Source organism: Cebus imitator, unplaced genomic scaffold, assembly GCF_001604975.1.
Source record: "Cebus imitator isolate Cc_AM_T3 unplaced genomic scaffold, Cebus_imitator-1.0 Scaffold805, whole genome shotgun sequence".
Taxonomy (NCBI): domain Eukaryota; kingdom Metazoa; phylum Chordata; class Mammalia; order Primates; family Cebidae; genus Cebus; species Cebus imitator.
This window is the reverse complement of record NW_016108120.1, coordinates 85,995-98,094: the sequence shown is the minus strand read 5'-3', so window position 1 is coordinate 98,094 and position 12,100 is coordinate 85,995. Positions and strand designations below refer to the sequence as shown.

General features: G+C 62.2%; 1 protein-coding gene across 1 annotated transcript; it reads left to right on the top strand.

Annotated features, from left to right (window-relative positions):
- The first annotated feature begins 5,157 nt into the window (after positions 1–5,157).
- On the top strand, positions 5,158–11,373 carry FSTL3 (follistatin like 3). Its single transcript, XM_017520155.2, has 5 exons — positions 5,158–5,327; positions 6,539–6,724; positions 9,240–9,455; positions 10,529–10,756; positions 10,847–11,373. Exons 1-5 carry the CDS (start codon positions 5,225–5,227, stop codon positions 10,915–10,917), a joined length of 804 nt encoding a protein of 267 aa, XP_017375644.1. The 5' UTR covers positions 5,158–5,224; the 3' UTR covers positions 10,918–11,373.
- The last annotated feature ends 727 nt before the right edge of the window (positions 11,374–12,100 follow it).

The following is a 12,100-nucleotide window of genomic DNA, read 5'->3' as shown; positions in this document are numbered from 1 at the left end:
GCCTTCTTTTATAAATCTGCCTGCCTGAATCTCACACAAAATCAGGTCCCTCGTCAGGGAAAGAGAACAGCCGGCTATGGGGTGCGGATACTTGGGGGCCAGCATGGAGAGTTGCTATGGGGAGGAGCCTGGATGGAGCAGGTGCAGCAGAAAGGAACGCAGGCCAACAAACCTGGACTGGTCCCATGGCCATCGGGAGCCACGTGTGGTGTTTGAGCTGCGGAGGTACCTCTGACGGGAGTGTTTTTTGTGCGTTTGTTTTTTTGTTTTCTGAGACAGCGTCTTGCTCTGTCGCCCAGGCTGAAGTGCAGTAGCGCCATCTCGGCTCAATGCAATCCCACCTCCTGGGTGCAAACGATTCTCCTGCCTCAGCCTCCTGAGTAGCTGGGATGACAGGCACCCACCACCACACCTGGTTAATTTTTGCATTTTTAGTAGAGGCAGGGTCTCTCCACGTTGGCCAGGCTGGTCTCAAACTCCTGACCTGAAGTGGTTCGCCCACCTCGGCCTCCCAAAGTGCTGGGGTCACAGGTGGGAGGCCGCACATCCAGCCAACGGGGCTGTTTTAGGGCCCAGCTCACCTCCCTGTGTTCTCACACTGCCCAGCAGGCCAGGTCTTCAGGGCCGTGCCGTGGTGATGAGCAGCACAGCCCCCAGCAGAGGCCTGGCAAGGCTTTGCTTCCTGGAGCAAGGGGGTTGCAAGTTCTAGCTCAGAGGCTGCAGACAACAGACAATGAGCCAATGACAAACATCTTCTGGCTCAGGGACATGGGGCCAGGGGTCCCTGTATGCCCTGTGCCAAACTACAACCCACATCCCATCCTGGAGGCCGAGGGTGGCACCTCAGGGTGAGATCCCTAGAACCGCGCAGAGCCCGCAGCTCTGGGTCCTAAAGGCTCCCCGAATAAATGCAAACTGTTTTATTGCAAAGGCGGTATTGTCAGCCCCAAGGGACAGAAAGGCAGTTTAAAGTGGCTTCATCTCCCTGTGGAGGAGGAGTTCAGGCACAGCTGGATCCAGGGACCTCCAATGTCACTGGGAATTGCTGTTGTCCCCTTTAGCTCTGTGGCCCACTGGGCTGGCCTGACCAACATGGAGAAATTCCATCTCTTCTAAAAATACAAAAATTAGCCGGGTGTGGTGGCATGCGTCTGTAACCCCAGCTACTCAGGAGGCTGAGGCAGGAGAATCCCTTGAACCCAGGGGGCAGAGGTTGTCATGAGCTGAGATCACACCACTGCACTCCAGCCTGGGTGACAAAAAAAAAGTAAAGAAAACGGGCATAGAGGGGTCCCAGGGCCTGGTACACAGTGGGCATCAACAGCTGCTTTAACAAATCTGCACAGACTACGTGGTTTCAAGCCACACACGGGCGGGGCGCGGTGTCTCACGCCTGTAATCGCAGCACCGTGTGAGGCCGAGGTGGGCAGATCACCTGAAGTCAGTTCAAGACCAGCCTGGCCAACATGCGGAAACCCGGTCTCTACTAAAAATACAAAAATTAACCGATCGTAGTGGCAGGTGCCTTTCATCCCGGCTACTCGGGAAGCTGAGGCAGGAGAATCACTGGAACCCGAGGGCGGAGGTTGCAGTGAGCCCAGATCGCACAGCTGCACTCCAGCCTGGCTGGCAGCGCCAGACTCCATCTGAAAAAAAAAAAAAAAAAAAAAAAAAAAAAAAAAAAAACAGAAAAAAGAGTTCCACATGGGTCTGGCTGGGGGAAGATCAAGGTTTTGGCAGAGCTGCGTTCCTTCTGGCGGCTGCAGGGGAGAATGTGTTCCACGCCTTTCCCAGCTTCTAGAGGCCGCCACATTCCCTGGCTCCAGCCCCTCGCTTCATCTCCAAAGGCCCCAACAGCAGCCAAGTCCTTCTCTGTTCTGTCTCTAACCATAGAGAGCAGGTGGTCTCTCTCTGTCTCTCTTTTTTTTTTTTTGAGATGGCATTTTGCTCTTGTCGCCCAGGCTGGAGTGCAATGGCGCGACCTCAGCTCACGGCAACTTCCGCCTCCCGAGTTCAAGCGATTCTCCTGCCTCAGCCTCCCGAGTAGCTGGGACTACAGGCATGAGCCACCACACCCGGCTAATTTTGTATTTTTAGTAGAGACGGGGTTTCTCCACGTTGGGCAGGCTGGTCTTGAACTCCCGACCTCAGGTGATCTGCCCATCTTGGCCTCCCAAAGTGCTGGGATGACAGGCGTGAGCCACCGCGCCCGGCCTGAGATGGAGTCTCACGGTGTCACCACGATAGAGTGCAATGGCACGATCTCAGATCGCTGCAACCTCTGCCTCCTGGGTTCAAGCGATTCTCCTGCCTCAGCCTCCCAAGCAGCTGGGAGTGCAGGCCCGCGTCACCAGGCCCGGCTATTTTTTATTGTGTTTTTAGTGGACGGGGTTTCACCACGTTGGCCAGGCTGGTTTCGAACTCCTGACCTCAAGCGATCTGCCCATCCAAAGTGCTAGAACCACAAGTGTGAGCCACTGCACCTGGCCAGGCGTCTCCTCCTCCAAGGACCCTTTGAGGACAGTGGGCCACACAGAGAACCCAGGATGAGCTCCTGCCTGAAAGTCCTCAACTCAGTCCCATCTGCAGAGCCCTCGTGGCCAGGGAGGGTGGGACACCCATGGGTTCCAGGGAAGAGGACCCCGTGGTCTCTGGGGCTGCGTTCTGCTGACCAACCCTGACTGCACCGCCATCACTCACAGCGCGCGCGTCTGTGCCCAGCGGACACCCCGGCCGTTCCACGAGTCTCAACGTCCACGTCCCTTTCCTCTGGAAAGTCTTCCTCAGCGTCTCCCAGGCTGGGTCGGGCCTGGGGCACCTTTGCTATCTGGGCATCCTCTGACACACAGCAACATGGGATTCTCAGTCTGTTTCTCTGTCGGGGTTTACCTCGAGGGAGACGGACGCCTAGGGAGGTGTGCAGAGGCACGGGGCGCCGCGGTGGGAGTCTGAGCCAGGGAGAAGGCTTACGGGTGGGAGAGAGGCGAGCTGCAGGGGCCAGGCGGGGGGCTGGAAGTCCTAGGATGAACCCCAGCCTGGACAGGATGGGGAGAGGGACAGAGGCAGGAGGGGTCTCAGGAGGAGGGGGCGTCCCAGAAAGGGTCAGTGACCTATTTGAGGTCACCCCGCGCACAGCCTCTGGGTTAGGGAGGAAGACAGAGCCGGGAGCAGGAGGCCACTGGCAGCGAGCCTCGGTTTCCCCGGAGAGGCCGGAACCCACGTCAGCCAGACAATGACCCTTTGATATTAGCACAGCCCGGGCCGGAGCGGCTGAGCTACAGTGGGGTCAGGTTTTGGCCGAGGTCATACTGTCCAGCCCCCACATACCCTCAGTGAGAACACAGGGTCCTGTCCCTGCCCCACTCCCCAACTCGGGGAGAATCCCGGGGGAATGCCAGGGGGCCAAGGCCAGGGCAAGACAGCAGGGTGCCCTCCCTCAGTGCCACTAGGGTAGGAACTTGGCCCCTGGCCACAGACTGCTGGGGGACACAGTCCGACTGGGCAGCTAAGGTCAGGGGAAGGGTGTGGGTGTGGATTCTGTAGGCACAGATCTCACTCATGCCAGGCAAAGAGGCTGTGCCGTCAGGCTGCTGGACACCTCGGTTTCCACACCTGGGGGGGGTAGTGCCGGAACAGCGGGCGACCAGACGCAGGCGTCCCCAGGAGATGCCCAAATGCGCGCCACCACATCAGCCTTTTTTATTTCCTTAAAGCATTTACCACTCTTTGAAGTTATAGATTAATTTGTCTTTGAGGCAGGGCGCGGTGGCTCACGCCTGTAATCCCAGCACTTTGGGAGGCCGAGGCGGGTGGATCACGAGGTCAGGAGATCAAGACCATCCTGGTCAACACGGTGAAACCCCCGTCTCTACTAAAAATACAAAAAATTCCCCGGGCGTGGTGGTGGACAACTGTAAGCCCAGCTACTCAGGAGGCTGAAGCAGGAGAATCGCTTGAACCCCGGAGGCGGAGGTTGCGGTGAGCTGAGCTGGCACCAGGGCACTCTAGCCTGAGCAACAGAGCGAGACTCCTGTCTCAAAAAAAAAAAAAAAAAAAAAAGAAGATTAACTGATCTTCGTATTGCGTTGTCTATGGCTTCTCCAAACCAGAAGCTCGGTGAGGGACTGATGGGGTCTGCCTTGGTCCCCTGGTACGCCAGCCCCTGGAGGGTCCTTCCTGCCACCAGATGTTCGCCTACAGTTCCCTGGAAGCAGGAGCACAGAGGCCTCCGCAGAACCCCTGAGCTGTCAAGGGCGCCCTGGCAAACCCAGAGGCCCCCAGGCCCGAAACCAGCTCCACAGTAGGAAGTTCTGTGTGGCTGCCCCAGAGCCCCCTCGGGCAGAGCGCCTCCAGGCCCACGCAGATGTCGCTGTCATAAACTGTGGGAAACGCCTCTGCTGGAAACTGCCTCTGCTGAGTCTCAGAGGGAGAGGGAAAAAAAGCCAGTAAACATTCTTGTTGATGTGACCCGCGGGAACGTTGGCAGAGGCCTGGCGGGCTGGGGGCAGCGTTGCCCGGGGGCCCAGGACCGACGCCAGGCGGGCGCACACGCACTCACACGCAGAGGCCTCCCTGGGGGCCTTGCTGGGCGAGGCCTGCTGTTGTCCACGATGCTGGGAGGAGCCGTCTCTGGGTCTGTCCCAGCCACACCCCGTCTGTCCCGCACCCAGCCTCTCCCCACCCACATGCCGGCTCCAGCGGCCAGGTGGATGGGTGGGCGCCTTGCAGGGTGAGCGGGGAGCCATGTCTGGCTGGGGATTTCGGCGCGTGGGGTGGGTCAGGCCCGAGGAGGCCGGGCTGGGGGCTCAGGGCCAGGAAAGTGACCACGTGGAAATCGCAGAAGCGGGGTGCAGGGATCCACAGACGTGTCCTCCGGGGTCCTGCTGGCCAGCGGCCACCCCCGCAACTGAAGACCCCCAAACCCACTCTGACCCCTGGAGGCGGCCCCTCCATCCACCCGAAAGGCCGCCACCACCTCGAACTCACAGCCCCGTCCCTCTCCGCCTGGGAACAGCCGCATCTCCCCAAACGCATTCCCCGGCTCTGGGAGGGGGCCCGGGCGCGCGCCCCCCGCTGCCCACCCCGCGCGGGACCGGCCTCGCCCCCGCCACTCCCGCGCCGCGCCCCGCCCCGCGGCCCGCCCCGCCCGCGGCCCGCGGGACCTTTATAGGGAGCGCCGGCCGCGCGCTGGGAAGTCGGTGCCGCCGCCGTCTCCGCGTTCGCCATGCGTCCCGGGGCGCCAGGGCCACTCTGGCCTCTGCCCTGGGGGGCCCTGGCTTGGGCCGTGGGCTTCGTGGGCTCCCTGGGCTCGGGGGACCCCGCGCCCGGTGAGTGGGGCGGCCGGACGGGAGGGCGGGGCGGGCCGCCCACGTGGGGCTGCCCGGATTGCGGGCCGGGGGATGTCGGGGGGCGCGGGCGGGGTCCAGCGCGCACTGAAGCCAGGAGGGCCTGGAGGGGTCACCAGCGGGTCAGCAGAGCGCAGGCTTCCCACCACAACGACCGCTGACGTTTCCTGGGCGCTTAGTGTCCACCTCGTCCCTCCCTGAACCCCGACGACCCCAGTAGTGCCCGGGGCGCTCTTCATCTCCATCTTCCAGATGGGGAAACTGAGGCTCAGGGTCACACAGCCTGTAGGCGGCAAAGCCAGGATTCGGGCTGCGACCATTTGGGTCGGTCCTGGTGTCCCGAGCGGCATCTCTGGGTGTCTGGAGCCAGGCCCTCCAGAGTCCTGGGTAGACGGGACATGGAGACTCACAGCTGGGACTTGCTGGGAGGTGCCAGGCTGGAGACAGCCTCACTTCTGGCCTCAGTTTCCCCTCCTATGATGGGTGCCAAGTTCCCCAAGCTGGTTCCTGGCAGTGTCTGTGAACCAGCAAGTGCTCTGAGAAGGGGGCTGTGGCCATTCCTGCCCCCAGGGATGGGGGAAGAAACGGGGGGCTCTCTGCCTCCCCACTCCCCATCCCTGCAGCCCCACTCCACCCCAGCCCCACGCCAAAGGGAGAGCAGAGCCCCCTCCCCGAAGGCCACGTCCCTGGGGAGACAGTGAGCTCATGCAAGGGGAATGTTCCCAAGTTGGAGTGAGTAAGAGGCGGGCCCGGTGGTGGGGGGGGCTGCCAGGCGCGGGGCTCCAGAGTGCCTTCGTCCTCGGGTGCTGTCTAGACAGAGGGCAGGGTGGGAGAAGCGGCTCCCAGGCCCACTGACCCTGACGTGCCCAGTGCCTGGTGATTGGTGGTGTCTGAGGGGTTGGGCAGGGTGCCAGTCCCTGGCCTGGGGGCTTGGAGGGAAAGGGGAGGGCCTCCCGGGATGGGTGGGGGTTGGTGGTGAGGCTGCAGGGGGCCTTGGAGCTCAGAGGGGAGGGGGATCTCCAGGATCCAGAGCCAGGGTGGGGACACCCACGTGGTTTCCTGTCCCTTCTTCCTGGGTTGGGGTAGATCATCCCTGCGTAACTCCTGAGCACCACCTGCATGCATCTGTGGGGGGGGCTGGAGGCTGGGTGTCACGAGGGGCCCAGGAGAGCACCCCGTCCCTGTGCCTGCAGCTGGCGTCTGCTGGCTGCAGCAGGGCCAGGAGGCCACCTGCAGCCTGGTGCTCCAGACTAACGTCACTCGGGCCGAGTGCTGCGCCTCCGGCAACATTGACACCGCCTGGTCCAACGTCACCCACCAGGGGAACAAGATCAACCTCCTTGGCTTCTTGGGACTTGTCCACTGCCTCCCCTGCAAAGGTGAGACCCTGGGCACTGGCCCCAGACCAGAAGCAGGGCGGGCATCTCAGCTCAGGATCAGCTAACAACAGTCAAGGTGGTCGAGGGCAGGACGTCCGAGAGTGAGCTCCCCGTCACAGGGGTATGCAGGAGGCTGCAGGGGGCATCCCAGCCTCAGAAAGGGATTGGGGGGGACTTCCCAGGTCCCACATTTCAGCCTCTTGCAGCTCAGGACTCAGGAAGAGGCTCTGAGGACTCCCCAGTTGACTCCAGCCTTTGCTGGGGCTGAGCTCTCTGCCCGGGTGGCTCTTCCCACCTGGACGACAGAGGCCTGCTCACAGCTCCTGGGAAGGTGCGTTTGCCATGTTGGCCTGTGACCCCAAATGTCCACACCAGGGCCCTTCACTGCAGACTCCAGGGCCTGGGGTGGGGTCACGGCTTCGTGTTTAATGAGCATTTGCTGTTCTGAGAGGATGCCTCCCACATAAGACTCGGGGCTCTTGATGAGGGGCACAGAACAAATGGATGAGTTAAGATCCACTCCCTGAACTGGAGGATGACGGGTTTTTCCCCCCGAGACGGAGCTTCCCTCTTGTTGCCCAGGTTGGAGCGTAGTGGTGCAATTTCGGCTCACGACAGCCTCCACCTCCCAGGTTCAAGCGATTCTCCTGCCTCAGCCTTCCAAGTAGCCGGGACTGCAGGCATGCACCACCATGCCCAGATAATTTTGTATTTTTAGTAGAGAGGGGGTTTATCCATGTTGGCCAGGCTGGTCTGGATCTCCCAACCTCAGGTGATCCACCCACCTCAGTCAGCCTCCTGAAGTGTTGGAATTACAGGCGTGAGCCACCGCACCTGGCCCTTTTTTTTTTTTGAGATGAAGTCTCGCTCTGTCACCCCCAGGCTACAGTGCAGTGGCGGGATCTCGGCTCACTGCAACCTTCGCCTCCCGGGTTCAAGCAATTCTCCTTCTTCGGACTCCCCAGTTCTGGGACTACGGACATCCCCGCCACCATGCCCGACTAATTTTTATATTTTTGGTAGAGACAGGGGTTCACCACATTGGCCAGGCTGGTCTCAAAGTCCTGACCTCAGGTGATCTGCCAGCCTTGACCTCCCAAAGTGCTGGGATGACAGGCGTGTGCCACCGTGCTCAGCCTGGTGGGGCACTACTTGAAGAGGTGGGCATTACAGGGGATGATTAGGAATTTGCCAGATGGAGCTAGTATGGGAGAGGGGATCAGGAGAGACCATGGCTGAAGGCTAGGTCCTGGTGGGTGGGGTCAGGCAGAGCCCGGGGGAGGCTGGAGCGGAGGGCTGGAGACAGGCAGGCCAGGATGAGAAACCCTGCTGGCCTCTGAGATGTGATTAATCCCACATCGGCCTGGCTGGGTGGTCCTGAACTCACTGCCACACACTCCTGCTCCCTCCAGATCCCCTCTGGCTTCTGGGAGGACAGACTTCAAAAAGTGCGTGGCCTGGGCGTAACACGGCCTGGGACCCCCGCTCCCAACCTCATCTGGCCCCGGGGATGGGAGCTCAGGCCCCCTCCGTGCTCGCTTGCATGAAACCACCCTGGCAGAGCATTTCCAGATGTGCCTGTGAGCCACTGTGTGTGGGGACGCCCAGGTGCGGCCCACATGCCCTGTCGGGGCTGCGTGGGGGGCGCCGACAATCCTCTAAGTGGGAGTCACTCCCCATCAGCCCCGCTTTACACACAGAGAAACTGAGGCTGGCACATAACTCCAGAGCTGTGCTCAGAGCCCCCCCCCAGACCCTCCAGACAACAGGAAGGGGGTCGGTCATCTGGGTCCTGGCTGCAGCTTTCAAGCTGAGGTGCTTGGTCCCCTGCACTCACATCTGCGACCAGGCCTCAGTTTCCCCATCTGTAAAATGACGACTTGGGAGGATGCAACGAGCGTGGGAGGCGATGGGCAGCGTATTAAAGGCGGGGGCGGGGACCCCAATTTCCCTAGCAGGACCTCAGTATCCCTGCCCCAGCGCTGGGAACTCCTGGGTCGGAGGCCTAGGGCTGCGAAGGGCCCCCTCCCCTGGAAACGCTCCCCAGGCCCTCCGCGACGCCTCCTGGGGGAAGGTCCTGGCAGCCCCAGACGCGCGCCTGGCGAGGACGGAACACCCCGGGCTGACGCAGCCGGGCCCCCTCCGGCCTTCCCAGAAGCGCGCGTGCATCGGCACAGACGTCAGCCAGCTGCGAGGGGGCGCGGCCCAGGCCGTGCAGCTCGGCCGGACCCCGATTCCGGGCGGGGACCCCAGCCCTCGCCCCCCGACCCCAGCGCAGGCGCCCCCGGGACCCGGGACCCCGGACCCCGCCCCCGGGAGCCCGAGCGCCCCGACCCCGACCGACCCTGCCCGGGGCCGGCGCCCCCGCCTCCGCCCTGCAGGGGGCGCGCGGGGACGGGCCCCGAGGCCTCCGCGCGGCCCCGCGCCCCGGGCCCCTCCCCGCCCCGCCCCGCGCCCCTCCCCGCGCCGCGCCGCGCCCCGCGCCCGGCCCCACGCGCGTGTCCTGTGTCCGCAGATTCGTGCGACGGGGTGGAGTGCGGCCCGGGCAAGGCGTGCCGCCTGCTGGGGGGCCGCCCGCGCTGCGAGTGCACGCCCGACTGCGCGGGGCTCCCGGCGCGCCTGCAGGTCTGCGGCTCGGACGGCGCCACCTACCGCGACGAGTGCGAACTGCGCGCCGCGCGCTGCCGCGGCCACCCGGACCTGCGCGTCATGTACCGGGGCCGCTGCCGCAGTACGTGGGGGCGGGGCCTGGGGCGGGGCGGCCGGACCCGCGCGTCACGTACCCGGGCTGCTGCCGCAGTGCGTGAGGGCGGGGCCGGCTGGAGGGGCGTGGCCGCTGCCGCAGTGCTGAGGGGCGGGGCCTCCGGCCGAGGGCAGGCCACATGGGTTGGGGTGGGGCCTGATGAAGGATTAAGGGCGCTTTTATACTTCCGAGGGGCCTCCGGGGCTCACATTGGGCAGGAGATCTGTGGCGTGATTAGAGTGGAGGGGCTCGTGGGGGCAACCAGGGTGGCAAGATGGAACCGAGGGTGAGGCTGTAAGGGGCGGGGCTCTTGGCAGGGGCGTGGTTCCTGGGTGGAGACGGGCGGGTCTGTGGGTGGAGCTTTAGTGGGCGGGGCTCGAGGAGGCGGGCTTGTGGGTAACACAAGGGGCGGGGCTCATGAAAGAGGTGTGGCCCCTGCGTTCAACGGGTGGGGCAGCGCTTGTGCGTGAAGCCTGATGTGTGGGCGGAGCTGGTGGAGGGGCGGGGCTTTGTCGTTGGTAAGGGGTGGAGCGTATGGCTAACGTAACAGACGGGCCTTCTGAAAGGGCAGTGACCCCTGGGTACGATTGAGGGGCGGGGCTTGTTGGTAACAAGGGGCGAGGCTCATGGAAGGGGTGTGACTCCTGGGTGCAATGGGAGGAGCATGGCTTGGGGGTGGAGCCTTATGTGGGCGGAGCTTTGTGGGTGGTAAGTGGGTGGGGCCTATGGCTAATGCAAGGGATGGGGCTTCTGGAAGGGGAGTGACTCCAGGGTACAATTGGGGGAGGGGCTGGTGGGCGCTGTAGGGGGTGGGACTTGTGGGTAACATAAGGGGCGGAGCTCTTGAAAGGGGTGTGGCTCCTGGGTACAATCGGAGGGGCGGGGCTTGTGGGTGGAGCCCGAGGGGTCGGGTGGAGGGGGGCTTACGGAGGTGGCGGGGCTTCTGTCTCCCACCAGAGGGTTCTTGAAACTTGGGGTTCAAGGGCTGGCCTTCGGGCCAAGAGCCCTTCGGGGTTCTCAGCAAGATGCCCCCTGAAACGCCCCTGGCACCCGGCCTGCAGAGTCCTGTGATCGTGTGGTGTGCTCACGGCCGCAGTCGTGCGTCGTGGACCAGACTGGCAGTGCCCACTGCGTGGTGTGTCGGGCGGCACCCTGTCCTGTGCCCACCAGCCCCGGCCAGGAGCTCTGCGGTAACAACAACGTCACCTACATCTCCTCGTGCCACCTGCGCCAGGCCACCTGCTTTCTGGGCCGCTCCATCGGCGTGCGCCACTCAGGCAGCTGTGCAGGTGCAGACGCAGGGCGGGGGAGACAGGCCTGTCCTGGGGAACAGAGAGCCCCCTGCCCTGCGCCCTCATTGCTCTTATCGACACTTGCAGGCACCTTTGTAGGCACCCCTCAGGAGCCCCCAGATGGTGAATCGGCGGAGGAGGAAGAGAACTTCGTGTGAGCCTGCAGGACAGGCCTGGGCCTGGCGCCCAAGGCCCCCCACCACCCCCTGTTATTTATTGCCACAGCAGAGTCTAATTTATATCCCACGGACACTCCCTAAACCTGGATTCAGACCACTTCCGGGGATCCCAAAACCCCCTGACGATATCCTGGAAGGATTGAGGAATGGAGGCCTGGGGCTGGCTGGTGGGTGGGATGGACCTGCGTCCCGGGCACTGAGGGCTCAATTTAGGCCCTACCCTGAGTCCTATTGCCAGGGAGGACCCCACATTTCTGCTTCTTTGGGGATAACCTATTAATTATTCCTATCTTCAAGAGGGCTGGGCATTCCCTGCTGGTAATTCCTGAAGAGGCATGACTGCTTTTCTGAGCCCCAAGCCTCCTAGAACCGGGGCCTTGGGCTCAGGCCAGGAGGTGCAGAGGAGGTCTAGCCTGGGTGTGAATGAATGGTCTAGCCTGGATACGTACAGATGGTCTAGCCTGGATGTGTACAGATGGTCTAGCCTGGGTGAATACAGATGTTCTAGCCTGTGTGTGAATGAATGGTCTAGCCTGGGTGTGAATGGATGGTCTAGCCTGTGTGTGAATGAATGGTCTAGCCTGTGTGTGAATGGATGGTCTAGCCTGGGTGTGAATGAATGGTCTAGCCTGGGTGAATACAGATGGTCTGGCCTGGGTGTGAATTGTCTAGCCTGGGTGTGAATGGATGGTCTAGCCTGGATATGTACGGATGTTCTAGACTGGATGTGTACAGATGGTCTAGCCTGGGTGAATACAGATGGTCTGGCCTGGGTGTGAATGGATGGTCTAGCCTGGATATGTACAGATGGTCTAGCCTGGATGTGAATGAATGGTCTAACCTGTGTGTGTATGGATGGTCTAGCCCAGGTGTGAATGAATGGTCTAACCTGTGTGTGTATGGATGGTCTAGCCCGGGTATGAATGAATGGTCTAGCCTGGATGTGTACAGATGGTCTAGCCTGGGTGAATACAGATGGTCTGGCCTGGGTGTGAATTGTCTAGCCTGGGTGTGAATGGATGGTCTAGCCTGGATATGTACAGATGGTCTAGCCTGGGTGTGAATGGATGGTCTAGCCTTGATGTGTACAGATGGTCTAGCCTGGGTGTGAATGGATGGTCTAGCCTTGATGTGTACAGGTGGTCTAGCCCGGGTGTGAATG